Below are 25,750 nucleotides of genomic sequence, written 5' to 3'. Positions count from 1 at the left end.
TGACCTGTATAAATTGCAAAAGATATATGTGTTGCTTCATGTAGTACCCTGTTCTGTATTTTTGGTTTTTTGTATTTTTTGCTCTGTATTTTCTGCAATGTGTAAAGACTGCAGCAAAGATGAAGAACTATTCCATGAGGGTGATCCTGCCTATCTGTGTTTTGCACATGAGAGTCAATTAGGTACTGGCTATTTGCTTCCTTAGCACACTGAATCTATATATCCCCCCTAAGCAAATTGGACATCTATTTTATATTCTCCTACAGAGTTCAGCTGCTGTTCTCTACCAGTTGTGGTTTTGTGTTGCTGCCAGATATAGACAGTTCTGGAGGGAGAATGTGGGAATGTGTAGCTGCAAAGCTGGCTGTGAAGGCAGCATTCCTCAGCATGCCTTCTGTCTGCACAGTGGGAAAACCTACTGAAGAAATGGGTTTTGAAGAGCTGGGCCAAGGAGGAAGTATAATTTTCCCCTGGAGTTCTCCTAGGTATTCCTAATGCTTTTCCCAACTGGAGCTCAGATTTTTAACAGCTGAGAAAGTTTACCAACATTTTGAGGTTGGTATGTTCGATGCCTGTAAAGTTCTTTGCAATTCAGACACCTCACTGGTTATCTGGCTCTCCAGGCTGGTGTCCAGTGCTGAAGTGCACAAATTGTTTTGGTGTGGTGTCACCATGCTCCGTGGTCACAGGATGTTGAATTCATCGCAGGCTAAGGCCATATACAGTTTGCTTCTACACAAACACATTTTTCTCTAAAAAATGCAAACTCTTATGGAGAAACCTGGGTTCACACAGTCTGTAGGAAGTTTGGTGACATCCTGAATAAACGGTTCCCAAGGCCTGGGGGTTCAGCAGAGCCACCCTGTCCCATGGCACAGGGCTGTGTCACCCGGAGGAGCTGTAGCATGTGTACTGAGCAGTCTGCAAAGCTTTTTGTGGCAGGTGTGGATGTGAGCTTCAGCCAGCTCTGTCACCAGGAGCCATCACCAACCCCCATGGTCCAGGCGCTTTTGCTGGAGCACTAAAGGCAAAGGAAGCTGTCCCAAGGGATCCACAGCCCTGCCAGAGGAACAGGGTTGGTAGCAAATGTTCCCACCTCCAAACAGCCTCGGTGGGGACAGGCCCTGAGAGCTGCAGACACTCGAGATTTGGCAGGCAATTAGAAAACTGCTGCATCCTGCTTGTCAGGCTCTTAAAACAGGATTTGAAGGCTCTATAAACCCTCTGTATCTCCATTTAGTGGAGATGTGCCAGCAGTTTTTGTCCAGGTATTGTCTGGAAGAAGAGCTAGAAGAAGGAGTGGAGAGCAGCCTGGAAGTGGTGTCAAAACTGCAGTTTCAAGAGGCCCAGGAGCTACACCAGAAAGAAAATACTGTTGATTATTGTCAAACTGAACTCTAGTAAAAACCTGGATGTTCTTTTCAGTGCTAGTGAAGCCATACGTCCACTTCTTTTGGTTGCAGTTCTTCAGTATGTCAGGTTTTTGATTTTTAGGAAGATTTTTATGCTGGGGGTTTTACTATGAAAAGCTGAAATCAGGCAGTGCACAGTGGAGGAGAAGAATGCATTTTTCATAAGATGGTTTTCCTTTTTCTTTGGGGAAAAAGGGAAATGTTTTCCTCCTTTCTATATAAGATATATAAATTCTATATATTATATATATTTTTCTATAAGTGATTAGAAAGTTTGCATCCACTTACTATCAATTACGCATGTATTTTTAACCAGGTTTGTCCTCAAACCAAATTGGATGTGCATGTGCCAGGAGAAATGAGTCAAATCTGAAGAAATAGCATCCTCTCCTTCCCTGTTGTAGTCAGATCAAAAGAAACATTGAGGGGAATAGTAAAGTCCAAATCAAGGAAAGATGTCACATTTCCTTCCAGTGCCTGAAGGGGGCCCACAAGAAAGATGGAGAGATACTTTTTACAAGGGCTTGGAGGGATTGGACATGGAGGAATGCCTTCAAACTGAGAGACAGTAGGTCTAGATGGGATATTGGGCAGGAATTTTCCCTGGCAGGGTGGGCAGGCCCTGGCACAGGGTGCCCAGAGCAGCTGGGGCTGCCCCTGGATCCCTGGCAGTGCCCAGGTCAGGCTGGGCAGGGCTGGGAGCAGCCTGGGACAGTGGGAGGTGTCCCTGCCATGGAGGGGTGGGATGAAATTCAAGGTCCTATCTAACCCAATCCATTCTATGACTCCATGGCTGTGATTCAGAAAATATCCCTCAGATACCAAAATTGTAGAATGAGTTTAACAGAGAAATTGCATCAGAATTGAAGATATCTTCAAAATAAAATGACTGATTAATTTTTGATTTGATAGACAGTTCTTGCAGAAAATAGGCCAGGCCTTGGGACTGTGCTTGAAGAGAAGCTTTATAATACTTGGCCAGACACTTAAATTGTATGCTTTTTCCCTAGTTACCTAAGGTGGCATTTCCTGTGCAGTGTGCTGATTATCTCAAGGGGCATTTCATTCACATTTCCTTCTTCTGTGCTTACACAGAGTTTGTTTGACTTCAGAGCTTGTGTTTAGGATGTTGGTTGTTACCAGCTAAGAATGAGCAATGTGTATTGGAGGGTGGTGCAGCTCATATTTCTGTATGAGGTAGAGTTATCTAGAAACAGTGTTTGTGTGTTGAATTGTCACATCAACATTCTGCTGTCCATTTTGCTGCTAAATTCACTGATCATGTATGTAGATTCTACATTCAAGCATAGTCTTTAAAATTACATTAAGAACACAGCACAAAATCCACCTAGCACAAAAATTCTTACCTGAAGTACCTTCCTTAATAATTCAAAGCAAAAAGTTGATTTCTTTTCTTTTACAAGGCAAAGTCTCAGAATAATAATGCACACACACACACACACACACAAAATGGAATTACAATCTGTAAATAGAATCAAATAAATGCAAAACATCAAAAACTGCAAAATAAGGATACATACATAAAAAGTAGAGCAGACTTCCCACATCCCCACAATACCAAGCTGTAGAGAGGAATCCCGAACGGAGAAGTTTGGCACTAATACTCTGTTGAATTCTGAGGCACTTTTCTCCATTTTACCCGTTTTGGTTCGGTGCCAGGAGTCAGCATTTCCCAAGCACACAATCAGGATCTGTGAACAGGTTATCAGTTCTTTGGGCAGTCCCACAGCCAGATGCCACCTCAGCAAGGGTGTAATCCTTGCTTGGCTTGTGCTGACAGGTTTCCTGTGTGCAGGGCTCACTCAGTTCTGGTCTCTCCTCCTTCCAGGATGGCTCGCTCTCTGTATGAGTGGCTGTGGCAGCACGAGTTCTGGCTGCCCCCAGGAATCACCTGGGAGGACATGCAAGAGTCTGAAGACACGCATTACCCTCAGCCTCGTGATCTCCTGCTCAGCATCCCTTTTGCTTTAATCTTGGTAGTCATTCGGTGTGCCTTTGAAAGGTAAGTTATTTAATACTGTTCGTGGTTTCTTAGGTACAATGGGAGCAGTTTGGGTCCAAAAGCTGGCTTTATTGTCTGTGCCAGTGCATGACCGAAGAGATCCCCAGAGACTCCGTGTCACAGTGTGCTGGCATTTTTCAGCCCCTTCCTTTCAGCCCTGTGCACTGGCTAAAGAAGTGTGTTGAATGTAGAGCACAAACCCTGTCCTTAGGGTCTATTTGCAAGCACTGTGACTTTGTACACATTAAACAGATCAGTGTAGGTCAGGTTTATGTGTGTGTTTTGCTGGTTTGTGTGTGTTGCATGTTACTTGCTGTTTCTGGGTTGAGTGTGGCAGAAATCACGTTAACACTCCATCATGCAGTGAGGTCTCCTTTATCCTGGGTGATGGAGATCTGGAGTATTGCACTGCCAGACACACCTGAGCAAGGTGCATCAGGCTGGGCTGATTGCTGTGCCCCGGCCTCAGCCCTGCCTGCGCAGGGTGGGTGGCACTGACCCCGTGGGCTGCAGGGCACTGCTCTCCTCTGCACGGACAGATGTTTGCAGCTGCTGCCTCTGACCTGAGGCTGCTACAGACCCTTCAGTGCTGGGCTGCCAGGATTCCTGCTCCTCTCATTCTGCTACCAAATCTGCTTGTGGGGCTGCTTTTTGCAGACTCTGTGATATCATCCTCCAGTGCTGGCACAAGAAGTTACTCTGGCTCAAGAATCTTTCTGGCCAGAACCATTTGAATGTTTTTCACATTACACTTCAGCACAGAAAATTTGGGCCTTATGACACAAGTATAGCAAGAAATCCTGCAGGTGTCACTAACTCTGAGCTTAATCATTAAAGTCCTGAACTGGTGCCATTGCTTCATACAGTTTGGTGAGTAGTTAATGTGGTTGGTGACACATGATTTGCTGGTGGAAAACAGATTTACTACAGCATTAACTGTTGATAAGACTGCAGAGCAAGTCCCCTTCATGATTTTGAATACACTTTAAAGTGGTTTTCAGTATATTCAAAACACAGTATTCTTAGTAGCTCTCTGAAGAGGTAATAATTTGAAATCTTCAGTGGTTTTAAGTTTAGAAAGAGGGGGAAACGACAATTTAAAAAAACGTTTTATCATTCTCTTTTGAAAAGTGAGTGCACAACAAAATGGAAATGGACTTTTCTGTAGACTAGAAGGATGTTTCTTCTGCAGATTCTCTGTGACACAAGGGTAGCTTGGAAAAACGTATAGAAGTTGAAATGATTCAGAGCTCTCCTATAAGAATGCTTTTATCTAAAAATACTGGCTGTGAGTTGGGGTATTTTATTAAAACTAAATGTGTGAATAATTACTGAAATAATCATTTTAGGATGATACAAGATTGGAATTAAAATATCTTCTTTGTAAACAATATGTTCAGTGTAAATTCCATGGATTTTGTCCTCCACTTTCCTGGGTACAGGGCATCTTGGTTACCTCTATTCCTGTGGAAACCAAGGTGCTCTAGGTAGCCATTAAAACACAAGTGACTCACATTTCTTTCCTGCTGGTGCAGAGACCTGGCTGGATTCCTGCTCCTGCTGGTGGGTGACACAGATGTGCTTCTGGTGCGGAGCTGGAAATGGGGAATGGAAATTGGAATGCCACCAATGCCACTGGTGGCAGTTTATGGCTCCCCATGCAAGACATGGCCAGGATGGAGGAGCCCAGCTCTTCCCTGTGGTGGCTCCTGACAGGACGTGAAGCAGTGGGCACAAGCAGAAATGCAGGATGCTCCATCTGCACACACAGAAACTCTGTTCTTACTGTGACAGTGGTCAAACATTGGAACAGCTTCCCCAGAGAGGGAAGGAGTCTGCACGGGCAGAGATCCACAACACAACACACAGCCCAGGCAGCTGCAGGAGCAGCAGAGCTGGGCTGGGCCATCTCCAGAGCCCCTTCCAGCATCTCTGCTTCTGTGCTTCTGCCACTCTGTCCCTTTATTTGCCTACCTCCTGCCACACCACTCCCAGTCAATCTAAATATCTTTTTCATCTGCTTTTAGATGCCGATGGCCAAGTAAAAAGATTTTTTCTTTCCCATCCAAGTGCTGCCTCAGCTGGGAGTGTTTCCACAGGCCTGGTCCTACTCATTAATTTTAAAGCTGTTTTGATTCACAAACTTCATTAAATTAAAGCTGCATGTCACACCCTTGAAAAAGATAACATCACAAGCCCATTTTACAGGTCCAGGAAACCTGTAATCATAGCACTATTTTACCTATGCAAATTACAAGCCGGTGTTCTGAGCTGTATTCTTGTTTGTCCTAACTCTGCAGTAATTTATTTCAGCATGACTTTTTCTCATTCTGAATCATTACTGTTTCACATCCAGTTCATCCTGGAGAAGAAATCTTCCCCTGGGAAGGTGAGGTGTGAATCCAGCCCTCAGTTTCTCCATTGCCTTATCTGTATCTTTAAACAGTGGCACTGGCCCTGTTTAAAATAATTTACACCAAGTTTGAGAACTACAGAAGGAAATGTTTATTTCTCATTTTCTGTGTAGATAACCCTGACTGTATATCTTTGGACATCCAGTCTGCAGATTGAAATGAGTGACTGTAACTAGAGACAGGTTTGGGGTTAGTGGCTGTAGCTTGCCCTGTGGCAATTTATTCTACCTTCAGCCACCACCAGCTATTACCTGCAACTCTGCATTGGGTGCCAAGTTTTTCTCTCTCTAGATAGTTCCTGGTGGTGTCTGCTTTGGGATTTCAGACATGTTATAATGTGATTCATGTGATTTAACTGTCAGAACTCCAGGTAAAAAATTAGAGGCAGGGGAAGTCTGGAGGATTTTCTGCAGTGTGCCATCATTGGCCACATCAGCCACTGTGCTGGGACCAATTGTTTCATCCTTTTTTTTAGGCATTAAACTTGTGAAAGGATGGATTTCCCTCTCCTTTGCACCAGCTGGCTGAACTGAGGAAAACTGAGCCAGCAAGGTCCGTCCCAGAGGCAGCGATGCTGGGGATGAGGTGGTGGCTTGGGAAGAGGAGCTGGGTGTGCCTGGCAGAGCTCAGGAGGTTGTGGGTGCAGCCCTGGGGGAGAAGAAACAGCTCACGGTTGTGAAGCAACTCCCCTGCGAGCTGGTTTGTGCTGAGGAAGGTGGGAAACGGTGGATTCAGGGCTGGAGAGTAGAAATCCCATTTCTGCTGCAGTGCTGAGCTGTGCCACAGTACTGAGGCAGGAACTGGGGGAAGCAGTTAATGATGTCCTAAGAAAAGAGAGGACCTAGAACTTGGGAAGCTCCCCTGTTCCTTTAATGTTTCCAGATTGCACTTCTGAGTAGGAGATACGTCCTGCAACCAGAACTTGGAGCTTGGTTTTACTTAGCAGAACTTTTCCCTGGGCGTAGTCCTGCAAGGATGTTGGCTACTCTTCTAGTTATGTAATGTTTAAGACCATTTCTGTAAAAATTAAGTTCTTGGAAAGCTATGATATTGAAGGAATATTGTAAAGTGTTTCTTGCCTGCATGGTTAGTAAAATGTGGTAACTAAAGTCCTTTGAGAAATAGTAAAGCCATTGAAAACCAGACTTTACATACAATTTTTGATTTGTCCGACTTGGGGCTTGTCCAGGAATTTTTGGGTGTTGAGCAATTGAAAGGAATTGTCAGAGAATTTGAATCCACACAGGTCCCAGATTTCACTAGAAGAGGATTTTAGTCAGAAATACTCGGTCTCTTTGTGGGAGGGTGGTGCCAGGATGTGAGCCATATGTTGTACATTTAAAGAAATGGACACTCTTGATCAGCCTGGAACAGATACTTGAACTCAAAACCAGAAAAAGGAAAGGACACAAATTCTGAATATTTTATTTAGAAATGCATCTTTGTAAAGTTTATTTTGCATAGAGACTTTTGTTGTTGATCAGTAATAGGAAGGATTTGAAAACAATTTCCTGTTAAGGTGTTACAGGCAGGGCTTGGTGCAAGGATGCGGCAAAAGAAGTGAAAATGGGCCTGAGTCAGTTTGAGCAGCAGCACTGTAGTGAATCCAGGCCTTGTATGAAATGGAGCAGTCAGTTTAACTGGTGTGAAACATTCTCCTGAGAGCAGGAGAAGGCAGAGACTACACCAGGAGCACAGCAATAGCCCTCTGCCAAAGGAAAGCAGGAGGCCAAAAGAGACTGTGCAGTTCAAAGAACAGAAGTTCAGATTGCTGCTGTCACTGGTTCTGCATTTCTTAGTACTTGAAGGTATTTGCAAGTGGCACCCTTATAAATAATATTTTAAAAACCCACCTCCAAAGTCAAATATTTCTTTTACCTCACACTAGCTCTGAAAGCCTCTGCAGAAGGAGTGGAGCCCACTTTTGAAAGGTGGGAGAGTTTAAGCCCATTCATGATAAATCCACTTAGTTTCAACTTCAGGAGGTTTTGCACAAGACAGCTTGTTCTGTGATTACTGAATAAAGTGCCTTGGTGAGACCTCTGCCATGTAAAACATGGAGTGAGATGTGCTCACTGATGGAGCAGCAGGCTGGTGATGAGAATCATCTCCCTGGCTGTGTCTGACTCTGAGAGGAGACAGTTTAGTCCTCAGATTTACCCTTTTGTCCTGCAGAGAGCTGATACAGTGCCATGGTGAGGCATCTCTGCCACTGAGATGACATATCTGTGATGTTGAAATCAGTACAAGCATCATCCTTTCAGGGCTGTGCTTGGAACAGGGCTGAACTGAGAACTGAGTCAGAGCATACAGCCAACACATGCAAATGTCCCTTAGGAAGAATTTCAGGCCTTGTTTTCCCAATGATGTTCATAAAAGTAGGATTGGTTCCATAAATCATGGGTAAACTCAAAACCTGAATAACAAAGTAATTGTAACTGGTTACACCCTGACTTCATCCACTGCAAGTGGCTTGTTTCTGTTACAGAGAGATTTTATGCCACAACCTTAAGAAATCATCAGAAAATACAGAGAAGTCAGGGATTAAACAAAATTAAGAAAATTTTCAGGATACTTTTCAGTAAAATAAATTTGTTGGCAAGCTGCATTGACACCTGACATTCTCTTTGTTTAATGTATCTGGAAACTGTCATACATTGCAGTTCCCAATATGGCCTGAGAAGAAGTGGCAATAAGGCAGTTTTCAACAATATAATTTATTACATCTTCCTCTTCAGAGGTGCTTATGTTGATGCCTGTTCTTTGAAATAGAAAGATCAGGCCCATGTTTAATGTAAGAACCAAGATTTAGTGCAGAGCTTAAGGTGGATGTTTTCCCAACTTCAGAGGAGTTATGGATACTGCTGAAATACTGTGTTATTGTTCTTAGCACAGGACCTGCTGGTCCAGTGTCACTCTTATTAAACCAATCACTTCATATCCAAAAAAAGTCATTAGATGTACCTAAAACGTTTATTGAGAGCAGTCAGAGCCAAACCCCAGAATTCCCAGTGATGATTATATTCCTTTGCCACCCAGCAGCAGTGCCTGAGTGCTGCTAAATTTCACTGAAACTGGTTAATGCTTCCCCATGTTTTTGTGATCACTATGTGTCTTGTTGCCAGCAAGCACACTTAGCCCTGACCCTTCTTTTATGGTAGAAACATGTAATTTCTGTTGGCCTTGGTACATCTTTGAATGTTCCTATAGCCAGTAATGCCAAAGGAATTTCCCAAAGATAATGACAAAGAACAATTGATACACAGGCAGGTGGGTTGGCTGTGCAAAAGAAAAGTGAGAGCTGTTATATGAGTGAGTAAATGTGTACCCATCCTGTGGTTTAACTGAAGTTACAGCATTCCTTAGGTAGGGGGTCTTTTATAAATTTTTTTTAATGTTTGATAAATAAATTCAGAAATGAGTTCTTGAAAAGAAAACTTCTGAAAGACCCATCTGGAGGATTCTAGACCTGAAATGGTCCCTAAAGATATAAGCTCTATTACTAGCAGAAACCACAGGTAACCACACCAGACCATCACAACCATAAATATATCCCATACTATTTTGAAGTAGAACACCTTTAAGCACCTGAACAGTGAAATAGCTTTTGCAGCTTTTTTTAACCAAAGTGAAAGGAAAAAAATCTTCTTCTGTGTCCAAATCATTGGGGAGAATGGATCAGAGGACCTGCCTGGGCATCAGGAGTGACCAGGCAGAGCAGGTGTGGGCTCAGCACTCGCTGCCTCTGCTTGGGGCTGTCAGCTCAAACAGCTTCAGCCCCAGTTTGCAGTAACACAGAGACCCTTCCCCAGGGGCAGTGTGTAAAAGGCACCAATTAATAAGAACAGATAATTCTTGAGAAATTAAAGTAAAATTCAGATTATTTGGAAATTTAAAAAAATTGTTTGACAAGTTTCCTCTTTTTGCAGCATTTATGCAGGATCTCACTTAACCTTCAATGAGGATGTTTTCTGATGCTGGGGTAGAGAAGAGTGTTGGTAGTAGAGGAGTTGAGTTGTTGAGCACAGGAATTCTCTGAACAGCTTTCCTTGGATAACTTTTTTCTATTTATGTAGGGTTTTGTTTGTTTTGTTGTTTGTGGTTTTTTGTTGTTGTTGTTGTTTATTTCTTTATTTCTTCACTGTGAAAGACTGAAGATGCACAGCTGGTAACTGTGTTTGATTTATATTAGGAAACATGGGGGTAAGTTACTCCAGGAAAGACCAAATGGCTTTCTGTTTCAGCAGGACATTTCTTCTGCATTAAAAATACACCTCTGGCAGAGCCTCCCTCCTGGTCCTGAGCCTAGGCCTCGGTTCAGGTGAATGCCATGTATGCTCCATGCTCTAGATCAAGCAGGGAGCAACATTTAGGCCTTATCACCAGTGTGGTACTCCCCATCAGCTGCAAGGATGCCAGAGGCCCGTGACTGGTGATTCAGAAGCTGACAAAGCAGGATACTGCATTTGCCAACCTCATGTAATTTTGAATATCACAGCACAGAGCTCAGAGCAGTAGGGTGCAAGTCCAACAGTTTCTACTGTAAGTTTGTGATTTTACCTGCTCAACATAATACTCATATTTAGATTCACATGTGGGAAGCAGCTGTTATTTACTGCACCGTGTTTTAACAGTGCTGCAAAATCAGAAATCACTGTACTACTTTTGGCTGACCCTTTATGTTTCCTTTTGCAGAGCCATAGCCCTGCCCCTCAGTGCCAAATTGGGTGTGAGAGACAAGCAGAGACCAAAAGCTCAGCCCAACCCTGTGCTGGAAACATTCTATAGCACACGCTGCAAGAACCCTAAAGAGGTGAGTCCCTTCTTCCTTTGCTTTCCTGTAGATTTAGTGTCTTTAGCCAAAGAAAATCCCATTTGGAATCCTGAGGTTTAGCAATGTCGTTCCTGTCTGGAAGCTCGAGAAAGGGAGCACTGTGGCCCTGGTTAGCTCCAGGAGGGTCCTGCTGCCATTGATGCCATCAGCCCTGAGCAGTGGCAGCTCCTGTCCCTGCTCACCCACACCCAGCACAGGCTGCAGCACTGGGGGCTCTGCCTGAGCAACAAGGACTCCTTCTCACTGCCAGGGTGCCCAGGGGCTGGGGAATTTATATCCTTGGGAAAACTCAAAGCTCTCTGGACATGGTCCTTGACACCTGGCTGCAGGCAGCTCCATTTGAGCAGGGCCCATTGGATGAGATGATTTCCATGGTCCCTTCCTGCCCCAGCCGTTCTGTGATGGCCTCTTTTCCACTGGCAAATCCTGAAAACAATCAGCTCCCTTGAGCTCCCACATTGCCAATCCCTGCAGCTCAGCCCTCGTGTCTTGCTTGATCTCCCAGTCCTAGACTGGGTCTGGGTTCTGTTGCCATACAATCCCTGAGATTGAGATTGGCCTTGCAAGAAGCCAAAGTCTTGGCCATCATCACAGAGATTGGGAGGGGCTTCAGAAACCTGCTAACACAACTGGTGGGTAGTTTTCCCCTGAGGGGTAAGAAAAGTGTTTTTCAAGAAATTGACAAGATGACCCAGAGTTATAATGGCTGCTGCTGATGGAAAAAACCACTAGCGGGATTATGATTTTTCAGGCAATATTAGAATTCAGCCTGGTCAGGGAAGTCCCTGAGTGTGAACTCTGTTGTAGGGAAATCAATCTGATTTTATTTCAGCTTGTTTTTATAGACTTTCTCTTGGCCTCAAAGCAACAGCTGTGAACTCTTACAGAGGATGGGTGAGTAGGGTGCTCACCATGGGTTCCATTCCCAAGGAACAATCCTGCTCCATACACATTGCTTCACCAAGGCTATTGCAGCATGGTTTTGCTGCAGTGGGGCATGAGGAGCCCCAGGATATGCAGTACCAAGTTAGAAATAAAGGAGAAGAGGCTAAAATTAAAATGCAGGCATTGATCTGGGTAGTGCAGCCAGCCCATCTCTGCAGCAGTGAGAAGGAGTGTTCTGAGGGACACTTATCAGTGGTTGACCTTCCTCTTGCCTTTCTGTCCCCAAAATCCAGACATTTCTCAGTGTAACTGCTGCTGTGTCAGAGATCTAACTCAAGGCCTGGCTTTGCCAGCAGGTTTTTCCTGTGGCTCTTCCTGCACCCCTGTTGCACTAAGTGGTGCTTTTCCCCAGCAGATCTGGGACACTGGCACAGACCCTCACCATGCGACAGCAGTGTGAGGTGAAACAGGAGCTGCTGCTCGGCTCTCTCCCCTCGCTGGGTGCACCTCAGCCAGTCTGCTGCTCCCTTCCCCTCCCAGGAGCTCTCACGCCACTGCTCAGAGGCAGCTTTTACTTGTCCAGTACAATGTGAGATTTTGCAGTTCTTGGCAGCCGTTTCTCGGGAGAATTCCACATGATGGAGCAGTTAGAGAATGTAAATTAGCATCTCCATTTGTCTCCACCTCCAGAAAAGGGCTCATAAAACAGCACATTTGAAAGCAGCATATCTGAAAATTGGTAATCAACTTATTTTTGTACAGCATGCTTAAAGTATGTAGGCCAGTCTCACATGATACTAATTCAGGTAAATGCATTCCATGAAAAACTATTGCTTTACTTAAAAAATAAGGTTATCCATGATGACACCTCCTAGTAGGAATATAAAACATGACAAACTCTTAACAGCCTAAGGACAAGAAGGAAGGTAATTGCAGAATTTCTGTGAGTTATATATTGAAGAATTGCCCCTAACAGGTTTACTGCAAGAGGAGAATATCCAGTAGGAAAATGATGTTGCCTCTGCTTATGACATCCACCGTGATACTGTGTCAGAATTGCTGAGAGGTGTGACAAGGTTCAGTGCAGAACCATAAAATAGGATTTAAGCTGCAGTGATCTTTATTGGAGTGACCGATTTTAAGGATTTGATCCCTGAAGACAGGGTGAGGAAGTGATTAGGCTACAAAATCATGTGAGGGGACAAGACCAGTTTAAAAATGGGGAAGTTAACATAAAAATGAAAACTTTCAACATTAGTATTTATAACCAATTGATTAGAGGAGAATGGAAAGATTTTCTGCTAACCAAGATCTTTACACTGGGAGTGGACAGCTTTCAGAAAGATGCCTTGGCTTGAACAGACTTAGGCTGGCCAGGGGCCCCAGCTGGGCTCTGTGGTGGGCCAGATGAGATAATGCCCTGTCTGACCTCTGAATCTGGATCTGAGCCTGCTGCCTCTCCTCTTTTCCAGGGTGAGCTGCTCAGTTTAGCCAAGCAATGTGACCTGCCAGTGAGGAAGGTGGAGAAGTGGTTCCGGCACCGGAGGAACGTGGACCGGCCCAGCCTGTCCAAGAAGTTCAGCGAGGCCTGGTGAGCAGGAGCACAAGCCATGAACCCAGGTTTTCATGGGAGCTGAGCTCCACAGGCAGCTCACTGCCTCCCCCTGCCCTCCATCCCTGTGCAGAGATCCCAGCTCCCTGTGTGCCCTCCATCCCTGTGCAGAGAGATCCCAGCTCCCTGTGTGCCCTCCATCCCTGTGCAGAGATCCCAGCTCCCTCCACAGAAAGATCTTGGGTCTCCCTGACCCACCTGGCTCTGCTATTACTCTCTGCTGCTTCTCTGTTACAGAAACATTTCTTGCTTTTTCCCCTTATTTGCAATCCCAAATCTCCTTTTGCTGTTGTTCCTTTATTCCTTATCAGGCCCTTGTTTCTGACCTTTCCTGACTTCGTTACACTGGCATCCTGCTTTGACACACATTTGAAACTGAAACTCTCTGCTGTTTACATCTTAGTGCTTTGCTGTTGCTTCAGTTCCTATTATAAAGGCATCCTTTCTGTTGCCTTCCCCATAGTTTCCCTTTCTGCATAGATTCCTTCTGCTGCACCTTTTCTGCAACTATTTTGCACACTGTTGCTTTCAAAAGCTACGGGCAGCAGGCTGGATTGGATTCTGCTGTCGTTTTTCTTCAGCATCCTGGAAGTCACAAACCAGCATCCTTCCACTGGGGTGCAAGTTTGTGAGCAAAGAGCAAAAACTCCCTTGGAAACAGCTGTGTGGAAATCCTCCTTGTTATGTGGAGGCACAAAATAAATTTCAGGACAGACAGATTTGCATGCCAGTCCTGGCTCAGCTTTCCACAGAAGAGGAGGGTTCTCCACAGGTTGGTTGGAACGCTTCATTTACAAGGGGCTGCTCTGCTATTTGTGTAAGGAATTGGGCTCCCCCAGGAAAGCCACATAAGCAAAAGAAATCATTAAATACCTGGAGTACTATCTATCTAAATAGTACTACACCTGGAGTTCATCTGTCTAAAAGTGTGTATCTGTATCCTTTGGGTAGGCATCAACTTTGGGCTCATCAGCATGTGCTCCATTTAACACTCCACCTGTAATTTGAAACCCCTGCATAAAAACCCTAATTCAAAAAGAAAAGGATGTGTATTATTTATTTCTAATATTCCATATAGTTACAAATATTTACAGAAACAGGGAATAAGGAGTTGTTTATTTATAAACAATGTTTATTCTCCCTCCATCTGGATGAAATATCAGCTCTCCCTGCACTTGTAGTAAATAGTAACAGTAAGTAGGAAACCGTAAATCCTTTTCTGCCTCAGCCCTCTGAGGATAGAGTCCTTCCCCTGGCCCTCTGTTGCCATGTGCAGTCTGTAGACAGAATGTCTCTCTGATGTGACACAGCAGCTTTACAGTTTATTTTTATCTTGGAATTCCTGGGGCTTTCATTGACAGGTGGAGTCTCTCAAAATGCAGTTATGTCTGAATTGTTATGGAGATTTTTGGAAATTAAAGGACTAGTTTAGACAGTTTTACTCCTTTTCATATTTCCTTTGGTTCATTTATTAATAACTTGTTTATTCAGTTGGGCTGAAATTCCTCCATTCCTTACTATGTGTGTGAATATTCGGGTGACCTGCCTCTGTCCACTGAACTGGGCAAACAGTTTGTTGTATTTCTGTGTGGGTTTAATGTTGGAAAGTCATTTCTGGCTCCTCACTGGGCCAAACATGACAGTAATTAGTTACTGTACATGATAACAAATTTAGCGGTCTGGATCTCCAAAGGCCTAGGAGAGAGATTGGCATTGTTTCACTTTTGGAAATGCATCTGCTACTGCTGGGAAGCTTTGGGATTATTCTCCTCAGAATTTTAGTCAGCAAGATTCTTGTGTCCTCTGCCATCTCTACAGCAAAGGAATTGCTCTTTGTGAAGTCTGTGAAATGTGCTGGTAAAATGCAAAGAGCTGGTCCTGTTTTGGTCAAACCTTGAACATACTAACATGTCTTTGCCTTATTAGTGTTTATAATTCTTTTAATTAGTGTGAGGATACACAGACTTGCAGCTCAGGGGTTAATGAATGGGATTCTAATGCCCTTTTTTTTGTTTGTTTGTAGCTGGAGATTTACATTTTACATCATTTCTTTCTTCACTGGACTCACTGTGCTGTATGATGTGAGTACACACACAGTCACCTGCTGTTCTCCCCAGCCAATGCCTGCAGGAATGGCAGAGTTTGTTGTCAAAAATGCCTTTTCAGATCTTCTTCTAGAGGTTTTCCATACAGGTTGGTGTGTATCCCCTGCATAGCACACTTAGGAGGCTGCAGACATACTGGGCCATGCCTATTTTAAGGACTCCAGAACCAAGATGTTTCCTCTTCTTCTGGCAAAGCAGAAAGCAGTTGAGATTGTATAAAAGTAAATTTCTGTAGGGTAGGAGATAGAACACTTACCTAAGCTGGAAGCTGCAGGGCCTGTTTGTGTGTTGTACCTAATACCTCTTTAAGGCAAATAAATTTGGCTTCCTTTGGAGCATGGACTGCAATTTAATAATTGTATCTGCTAATTTTGTTTTCCTTACCCAGGATGTGATTGGTTGTGAGTTCTCTTCATACAATTTGTACTGCCTCATCAGGCAGAAGTGGTGACAGGAGCCGTGGGTGTGCTCTTGTCCCTGAGCTGTGGTCACTGAGCTGGGACTGGGGCAGTGGCCATTTGCTGCCTCTGTTTTCAAGGCTCCCCTGACTCTTTCGCTGTGCCTGGTTCCCTGGGTGAGATTTGCAAAAGTCTTCTGGTACAGTTTGATGAGTTAAGCGATGTAAAATGTGCACATCCCAAGGCAACAGGCACAAACTCTCCTTGTAACCTCTCATTGTAGCACCTGAAGGACTTCTAAGTTACACAGACTTTTAAGTCAGATTTTAAGGTACTCAAAAGTATGAGGAATAGAGGATGAGCTAGGTGAGGAGTGAAGGTATCTGCAGTGTTCTGTGGATCTGTACATCAAAGCAGAAGACTGTTCCTTGAGACCAGCTACTGAAATTTGGTCTGCATGATCTACTTAGCATTATACAAGAGCCCTATGGCAAGAAGGGACAAAATCATATTCTTCAGCATGTTGTCTGTCCATTATATGGATGAAATACCATTTTCACTTTTTGTGACCCATGTCTTTATTCAACACACATCTTACAATTTTCACAAAAAAGGGAGACATCCATCCTACAGATAGTGCCTCTAGATCCTGTAGAAAATATATTATTCTGTTACCTAAATTGTACTAAAATGACTACTTTAAAAAGAAGGACAAAGAATTAACATGACAAGTTATATATATACCTGTGAAATATATATATATATATATATATATATAAATATATATAATATACTTGTGAAATTTTCTGACTTTCACAGGTTTATTTTGTAACCTGGGTAGCTTTTAAATGTGTGTTTGTTTTTGTGAAACTCACTTCTTTCTTTAGGAAAAAAACAAATGTTTAAATTCTGCATTAGTAGTTTTAGACTGGCAGCAAAAACCTCTGCATGTAAGTCAGTGAAACAGCCTGTAACAAAGGAAAGTTATCTTCCAGCAGGCCACTAGAAATCAGCTATATTTGCTGAGAATAGAGGAATTATGAAATTCAGGGATCTGGAGTTCCTTTCTAGCTTAGGTAAACAGTATGCCATAGTTGTTTGGTAGTTTTTGCTTTGTGCTTTCTGGTTCTATATCACACATCTCTCCTGCTTCTGCACATGTATTTGCTGTAAATTCTATTCCCAACCTCACTCCCAGTCAGCAGGAACCGTGTCTGTTCCAAATTACCCCTGCACCTAAAACCGCTGCCTCCTCTTTGCCTCTGTATCTCCCACACACCAGCAGTGCTCAGTGGGAAGAAGCAATGCTGCCTTCTTGCCTGAGCTCTGATACCTGGAACCCTGTAGAACTTAAAGAAAGTTACCCCCATAGGTGTGAGGCATTGCTGTGTTCTGTGAGCTCTGACCCAGCCTGGACACAGCTCCATGCAGGGAGGACTCTTGGGCACTGCAGTTGCCATGTTTCTATAAAGGTTTCAAAACTGCCAAGTTCCAAACTACCAATTTTATATTGAACAGAGCAGGATCTTTTCAGAGGTTCGTTACTTAACAAACTGCAGCATAACCTTCACTGTTAAAGGAAAAAAACACATACTTGACACACCAGTTTTCAACCTTCTATCCACATTTAAGTGTTATTGTCTAAATCACAGGTATTCCTAATGAAATACTTGTAAGATTATTTTTAAATGTTCAGAACATCACCACCACCTCAAGCTTGTAGAAGATGGTAAAAAGTTGGAAGAAGTCTTCTCTGAGCTATTTTATTTGGAACAGTTAAATAGTGTGTGAGATTTCAGGCAAATAGCCACAATTTGGAAATGTCACAAGCAGATGCCAGTCCTTGTAGTGGAAATCTCTTGGCAATTGGATTCCAGACAGTGAGACCAGCTCTGCCTGTAATAAAAGACAGCAAAGTCTATAGTAGTAACAAACTAAAGGAATTAGACAACTGATAAGTAAAGAACTCCTCTGATATTCTCACATACGTGTTGCATTTTTATTGCAGAAGCCTTGGCTTTGGGACCATAGAGAGTGCTGGACAGGATATCCACAACAGGTGAGTCACACAAGAAGGAGAATTGCTGTTATCAGTCTTGTATTGTGTCTCTGTATTTTTTGAAAATCAAATTATAATAGTGACAAAAAGAGGACACTGAATTAAATTCAGACACAGAAGACCTAAGAATTCAAAGTCAGACCCTCATCTGGAGAGAACATCTTTGTACCTGGTCTCATCTAATGCAAGAGAAGATGAATTGGCAGAGCACTTTGTCACTACCAAGAGAAAATGAAGACTTTTGTTCCAGGGGTTTTGTCTGACAGTCAAAGCTAGAGCAAGACCCCTTGACTGTATATGGAGGTTGCAAACCCATAAAGAGAAAAGTAATGCCCAATTCTAACAGCATGAGGCCCAGGAAATGTAATGGGACCAATGACTGAAGAGTGAGGCAGTGCCTTGGAGGATGAGTCTCTGAACAATCCAGTATTGCTTGAACACAAAAATTTTAGAGGCAAGTCTGTAGTTCTGTGTAAAAATTAAACCATACAAACAAGTGGGGCTTGAATAGGAATGTAAGACTGCAAGGATCACTTGGCTCCCTCAGTCTCCTGCTCTGTACACTTGTGATCCATGTCTTGTCCAAACAATGGGAGCCTCCATAAGGGCACACTGTGATGGACTGACCCTGGCTGGCCACAGTGTGCCCACCGAGCCCATTTTTCTCTCCCCTCCTCAAATGGAAAGGGGAGAGAAAATATAGAAAAGGCTCATGGGTTGAGATAAGGACAGGGAGAGAGCATATCCAGTTGCCATCAAAGGTAAAACAGGCTTGACTTGGGGAAAAATTATTTTAATTTACTGTTAGTGAAATAAGAGTAGTTTAATAAGAAATAAACCCAAATCTTAAAAGCACCTTCCTGCACCCTTCCCTTCTTCCTGGGCTTAACTTCACCCCCACATTCTGCACCTCCTCCCCTGCAGTGGTGCAGTGAGATGTGGAATGGGGGTTGTGGTCAGTCCATCACATCTTGTCTCTGCTGCTCCTTCCTCCTGTTCTGGAGCGGGGTTCTCCGGTGGGAGACAGCTCTCCATGAACCTCTCCACTGTGGGTCCTTCCCACAGGATGCACTCCACTAGGAATGGACTGCTCCATCCTGGGTCCAGCACAGGTCCACAGGTGCTGCCAGGAGCCTGTCCCAGCACAGGGTCTGCACAGGCTCAGAGCTTCCTTAGGCCACGTCCCCCTGCTCTAGTCAGGGCTCCTCCAGGGACTGCAGGTGGATTTCTGCTCCCTCCATGGGCTGCAGGGCACAGCCTGTATCACCATGGCCTGCTGAGGAGTCTCTGCTGCAGCACCAGGACCTCCTCCTCCTCCTCCTCCTGCACTGACCTGAGGCTCTACAGAGCTGTATCTCATATTCTCACTCCTCTCTCCACACCACTCTTGCCCAGCAGTTTTTCCCATTCTTAAATGCATCGTCCTTGAGCTGCTGGCACTATCATTCATGGAGCCAGTGGCAGATCCATCTTGGAGGTGTCTGGAGCTGGCTCTGTTGGACAGGGGGCAGCTTCTGACTTGTCACAGAAGCCACCCCTGCCCTCACCCCTCTAGCAAAACCTTTCCATGTAAATCCAGTGCACACTCATTTTCCAACATTTGTAACAACCAGAAAAGACCAAAACCAGGGTTGGTCATGTCCCACTGGCAAAAAGCAAGTCAAGGACAAACCTGTGTATTAGCAGGAACAACAAATACATTAATTACAATTTCTACTAAACAGACCATGCCGTGTGCTACAGACAATGACAAAAGAAACACCAGTTCTCCCCAACAGTCTGATGTCTGGGGGAAAAAATAGCTTCTGATCCAGAGCTCCTGTTTGGATAACCTGGAGTGTGACCAGCACATACCAGCTCGGGAGATGTACATATCCTCCCTGGAAGCCCCAGGGCATCCAGCTGTGCTTCCTCTTGTGGCCAGTTGCTGGTGCTGCAAAGGAAAACAAACTAGAATTTATGAAGGCCGTAAATAACCAGTTGGTATTAGGGAGCACGATACTTCATTCTCCTTTGAAAATGGTTGCAAAACCACTTTAGTCATAGTAATTATTAATCAAATAGATTCAGGTTTAAGGAGGTCATACAATGCAACAACAGCAAAAATTGCTTGTTAAGTAACAAAATCTTGCTGAGTGGGTCTAAGCTTTCTGTTTCCCAGCTGTAAAAGCTCAGATAATTTACCCAAAAGAATGTGAATTACATTTCCTGCTGGGGTTGGATTTTCCCCCCATTAGTTTGATTAAACTGGAAAATTTTTGACAGAGTGCAGGGTATCTGAAGCATCTTCAAGCCTAAAAAGGGAATGGTTTATTCAGCTACTCCTTCTCCACCATAATGAATTGGTTTATGTAGTTTTAAAAACAACTCTGTACTGTCTGCTCAGGAATCTGAATAATGTTGAAGAAATCCTAAAAATATTCACGGTCTTCATGGTGGTTCCCTAAATGTTTGACATGGTGTGGTAAAGTTGAATTTCCCCTGCTGTTTGATTTAATCTTGGCACATATGACATTTAGTAAGCAAGTGTGTTGTTCAGTTGAACTAATTCCCCCTGTAGCTGCGGGAGCCTGCGTTGTTGATTTGGTTGTAATATTGGGTTTTCGGTGCCTGTTTTTGGTAGCAGGGGGCTACAGAGGTGGCTTTTGTGAGAAGTTGCCAGAATCCTCCTCCGTGTCCAGCAGAGCCAATCCCTGGTGGCTCCAAGTTGAATGTGCCACGGGCCAAGGCTGGGCCAATTACAAATAGTGGTAACACCTCTGTGATAACAGATTTAAAAAGAAAAAGTTATTGCACAGTTGTACTTGCAGCCAAAGAAGAGCAGGCTGAGAAATGGGAGAGGAACAGCTCTGCAGACACCAAGGTCAGTGGACAAGGAGGGATAGGAGGTGCTCCAGGCACCAGAGCTGAGGCTCCTCTGCAGGCTGTGCTGAGGACCAGGGTGAAGCAGCTGTGCCCCTGCAGCCCCTGGGGATCCATGGGGATGCAGAGATCCTGGGGGGACACAGAGAATCCACCCTCAGCCCGTGGGGATCCATGGGGATGCAGAGATCCCAGGGGGACACAGAGAATCCACCCTCAGCCCCTGGGGATCCATGGGGATGCAGAGATCCCAGGGGGACACAGAGAATCCACCCTCAGCCCCTGGGGATCCATGGGGATGCAGAGATCCCGGGGGGACACAGAGAATCCACCCTCAGCCCCTGGGGATCCATGGGGATGCAGAGATCCCCCCTCAGCCCCTGGGGATCCATGGGGATGCAGAGATCCTGGGGGATCACAGAGAATCCACCCTCAGCCCGTGGGGATCCATGGGGATGCAGAGATCCCCCACAGCCTGTGGAAGAGGAGCCCACACCCGAGCAGGGGGATGCCTGAGGAGGCTGTGGCCCCGTGGGAGGCCCGTGGGGAGAGGAGCCCTGCCCCTGTGCTGCAGCAGCCTGTCCTTGAGGGACTGCACCCCATAGAAGGGTGACCCACGCCGCAGCAGTTTGGGAAGGACTGTTCTCTGTGGGATGAGCTTATGTTGTGCCAGTTCACAGAGAGCTGTTGCCTGTGGGATGGACTCACACTGGAGAGGTTAACGAAGAGTTGTTTCCCATGGGAGGGACCCCACAGAGCAGCAGGGAAAGCATTCCTCTCGCTGAGCAGCAGGAGAAGCCATGGGTGATGAACTGATCATAACCCCCATTCCCATGTCCTTGCATAACTGGGGTTTGAGGTGGAGCTGGGAAGGAGGGAGGGGCAGGGGGAAAGGTGTTTCTAAGGGTTTATCTCACTTCTCATGATCATGCTCTGATTTTGTTAGCAATTAACTTAATTCATATCTCTAATTAGAGTCTGCTTTGTCCATGACTATATTTGATGAGCAATCTGTCCTGGTCCTTATCTCAACTCATGAACCTTTTGTCATATTTTCTCTCCTCTGTCCAACTGTGCAGGGGAGTGACAGAGTGGCTTTGGTGGCTGCCTGGCATCCAGTCAGCATCAACCCACTACATTTGCCTTTTGCCTTGGAAGGAGTTTTCACTTCCAGCCCTTGCACTAATGTCTGTCCCTCTCTCCCAGCCTCTCCAGCCCTCCCTGTTCTGGTACTACATGCTGGAGCTCTCCTTCTACTGGTCACTGGTGTTCACCTTGCCCTTTGACGTGAAGAGGAAGGTGAGTGGCAGTCTCAGGGGAGAATCAAGTACAACCAGGACTCAAGCTGAATACTTAGGAGAGTGATCTCAAAGAGTGTGTGTATAGTGATAGTCAAGGTTTTGTGGCAGTCTCTCCTTGCTCATTCACAGGCATTTTCATTACCACTCATTGGAAGTGGAGAACACTAGCCCTGATATAGAAAGGTGCAAAGTACTGCAGAGTTCTCAATCCAAACTTAAAATCCAAATATAAAAATTGCTCTTTTGTAACTCTTCTAGGCTGCACTGATCACAGAGACGGGCAAAGAGGTGGTTCTCTGCCAGTAAAGCTGCTTGTGTTCCTGGTGCCAGTGTCCCAACAGACAGGGTGCAGCATCAGGCCATGGCTGGTGGAGGGAAAGAGTGTTCTTTGTTGTGAGATCCTCAGTTTACACCACAAGCTCTTCATTCCTGGGTCTCTTGGTTGCCTACATTTTTAGAATACATTTGGTAAAATAATAATGTGGGTAAGACTTTGTAGAGGGAGGTTTCCTAGTCACTAGGTAGAGAGATATCGTTGCTACCTGCAGGAACCACGTTTAGACTGGGGCAGGAGGTACATTATGTGTTTTATTCTCTGCTGTTCCCCTTCTCATCAGGATTTCAAGGAGCAGATAGTCCATCATGCTGCAACCATCTTCCTGATCAGTTTTTCATACTGTGCCAACTACATCCGCATTGGGACACTGGTGATGGTGATTCATGATGCTTCTGATTGCTTCTTAGAGGTGAGCCACGCAGAGCCTCATCAGCAATGGTGCTCTTCAGTCACAGAATGCCCTTCTGTCTAACACAGGCCAAGCACTGGGGTGTTCCTCAGATCCTCTGCTGCTCTGCTGACTCAGCCAAGGGTGCCCAGCTGAGAGCTGTGGTTACCTGCATGCAGATTGTGTCACACATGTCTCATTAACCCCCTGGAGTGTGTGCAAATGCTGTCTTGGCTGCTGTTTAATTGTTCTTTCTCCTTCCAGCCAACTAAGATATTCAATTACATGAAGTGGAAAAGAACTTGTGACAGCCTCTTTATGATCTTCTCAGCTGTCTTCCTGATCAGCCGCCTGGTCATTTACCCCTACACGTGAGTCTGCTCAGTGAGGGGACAGGGAGGAGCTGCCTCCTGAGAGACAGCAGGATTATCTGGGGCTGCAGCCTTTGGTGTTAGTCCTGGAGCATGGGTTTGCCCCTTTGCACCTGCCCTGGGGTAAAAAGGCTGCTCTTTGGGTTCATGGAGCAGTCCTGGAGCCTGGCTCCATCCCGTGTACCTCAGGTGGGGAACTGAGAGCTGGGATAGGTAAAGATGGAAAGGCTGATCTGAAACTTCCTCTGTGACTACAAATTTCTGGGGCTTAATTGTGGCCCTGTTAACCACATGCTTTCCCTCCACTGCAATCCCCTCTGTTTTGCAGAGTGCTTTATAACACCTACTATTACTCCATGGAGATATTCCAGCCCTTCTTTGGATACTACTTTGTGAATGTTCTCCTGATGATTCTGCAGCTGCTCCATGTCTTCTGGTCCTGCCTAATTATTCACATGGTCTACAAGTTCATCCTCCAGGGCACGGTACGCATCAGCTTGCACTGTCCTTTGCATCACATGGGGAGGGAGGGTCCACCTAGACTGCTTGAGAATACAGGGGTCCATCTGGCGTGGATTCCTTATTGTTCTATTGAAATTCTATATGCGTATTTCCAACAGTGAGGTAGAAGGAAACTCAGTTGTATTAGGGGAAGTTGACCAAAAAATTTTTTATGAATCACTACAATATTGGGTCCACTTCTTCAAAAATATTCAACAAAAATATGGATTGGACTCCAGGAGAGATGTCTGTGAACAATGCCAGTGACATCTGGGTAAAAATCCCAACACTTTGTGCAGTGTGATTTGCATTTGTAACAAGACTAAGAAATCAAGGAAGAGGAAATTGTCATGACTGGTGAGGTCAGTGTAAAAGTGTTTCCCTTATTGTACAGGATTTTTGAATGCAATTTCACACAGTAGGTATTTCTGTCTAAACTAGCTGCCTGGGCTCTTCTTCCAGCAGTGGAAGGCAACAGGCATGCCCAAATTATGATCCATTCCATACTTCACCTGGCAGTGCTGCTCAACAGGCACAAAGCAACCAGAGATGAGTTTCTGAGCTCCAGCTGTATAAACTGAAATGGAATGCATCCCACATCCCACTCTTTCTGGCCTGTAGTATTTGCTGTGAGACCAAAGTGCTGCTCAGCATGTTCCCAAAATCAAAGCCATGGCTGGCCACGTGCCAAGGATGCAGTCCAAAGGCGAGCAGTCAGTGCCTTGTGACAAGTGACCTCAGAGCCCAGGATGATTTGTTTTATTAGTATCCAACTGGAATTCTCTTACAGGAACTGAGAGCAATCATTAAAGGCTCCTCTTTATCCTGATTGTCCCCAATTTCTTTATCTGCCTTCCCTTAAGGTAGCACAGAGCAAATTACTTGCAGATCAGGAAACAGGGCTGGAAATGAAGATACAACTGCCTTTTATTGTTTTCCTAGTTTTTGTGTGGGCTGAATTACCACTGCCGTTACTGTAGTGTAAAATGATGAGGTAATAAATAGTCTTATTTGAAAGTAAAGAACCATCAGGGAAGAAGATCCTGAAGCATGTCCAGAATTTTTCCTATTTTATCTAAAATGGATATGCCAGATTTGATATAAAAATATATTTGAAAGCTTTCTGTACTGAGCAGTAAAAAGCAAAAAAGAATTGTCCTAAACATATCTGTTTCAATGACAATATTTTGTAGCCCAAAGCAATATCAGCAAGAATACAGGACATTCTCTCTTTGAGAGCTACAAAACTTTTGCTGCAATCAGTTCATGTTCTTCTTGCAGGCCTTTCTGGTCTCCATGGTTTTCCTCTCTGGCTACAGAATAATCTTTACCACCTTCTCACATGATGTTTCCTAATCCCAAGCAATTAGTACTCAGCCTAGATCCTGAAGTACAAGTTTCATTCCCTCATAGAGAGAGCAGCTTTATAGTTCCTTTGGGAATCTTGCCAGATTTAAGGCCTCAGCCACATTCTCTGGCTATAAATGGGTATATTTAGTAATATTGACTATTATTTGTCCTTATGCTGCAGGTCCAGACTCCTGCATATTTCCTGATCTGTCAGTTCCAGAGTGATCCAAGGTGCAGGTTGTTCACAGCAGATCCTATCTCCCACCCATATTGTCCTTGGAGGTCGAATGAATTCAGTGCAAATTTAGATTTTTACAAATCCTGTCTGCATCTGGTTGTAGTGATCTCTGGAAAGAGCATGAGCTGAAATAGAGTTCTCAGTATGATCTGGGAGATCTCAAGAAGAATGGACAGCCATAAATGGAGACTAAATTTCTGGGCAGCACCTGATTTCCCCTGAGCAGTTTCTAAAGCTGAGGTCACAGAAGGGGTTTGCAGCTTCCCCTCTATCCTACAAGGAATGTGACACTGTGAATTTGTCCCCAATATTGGCATCTTATATGGCAGAGTAGAAACAGCCTGAGAAGCCAGGAAGTGCTGAGCTGTTTTTTTCTAAGCTGTCATTTTATCCCATTATTTCTCTTTTGCTTTCCTTTTAAGGCAGATAATTAAATACTTAGGAGTGGATTATAGGTCTCTCAGTCAATGAACAAGAGGAAAAACCTGACCATAAACCTGAATGCAGTCAGAGTGGAGTGGCTTTGTGTTGAGCCTTTGGGAGGCATGTTTCCAGCCTGTCCCCAGTGTTGTCAGCCTGCAGCCACCCAGGCCATGTAGGCACAAGTTAGCTCCTTGTCCCTTTTGGAAAGTGTAATCAAGCTTGACTCACTGCCTCCCC

The 25,750-nt window shown here is 44.6% G+C and overlaps 1 protein-coding gene across 2 annotated transcripts in view; it reads left to right on the top strand.

The window, feature by feature from the left end:
- The window catches only part of LOC131568843 (ceramide synthase 4-like), a 45,135-nt gene that overhangs the window by 17,966 nt on the left and 1,419 nt on the right, over positions 1-25,750 (top strand). For both annotated transcript variants that reach the window (XM_058820968.1, XM_058820969.1), the window contains exons 2-10: positions 3,262-3,435; positions 10,545-10,662; positions 13,041-13,159; positions 15,204-15,261; positions 17,692-17,742; positions 21,811-21,903; positions 22,523-22,651; positions 22,895-23,001; positions 23,330-23,486. In XM_058820968.1, the coding sequence (XP_058676951.1) occupies positions 3,263-3,435; positions 10,545-10,662; positions 13,041-13,159; positions 15,204-15,261; positions 17,692-17,742; positions 21,811-21,903; positions 22,523-22,651; positions 22,895-23,001; positions 23,330-23,486 (1,005 nt within the window). In that variant the 5' untranslated portion in view covers position 3,262. The remainder of the gene's footprint in view (positions 1-3,261; positions 3,436-10,544; positions 10,663-13,040; positions 13,160-15,203; positions 15,262-17,691; positions 17,743-21,810; positions 21,904-22,522; positions 22,652-22,894; positions 23,002-23,329; positions 23,487-25,750) is intronic.

This window comes from Ammospiza caudacuta, chromosome 28 (genome assembly GCF_027887145.1).
Source record: "Ammospiza caudacuta isolate bAmmCau1 chromosome 28, bAmmCau1.pri, whole genome shotgun sequence".
Classification (NCBI taxonomy): Eukaryota; Metazoa; Chordata; class Aves; order Passeriformes; family Passerellidae; genus Ammospiza; species Ammospiza caudacuta.
This window is presented reverse-complemented; position numbering and strand designations above follow the sequence as displayed.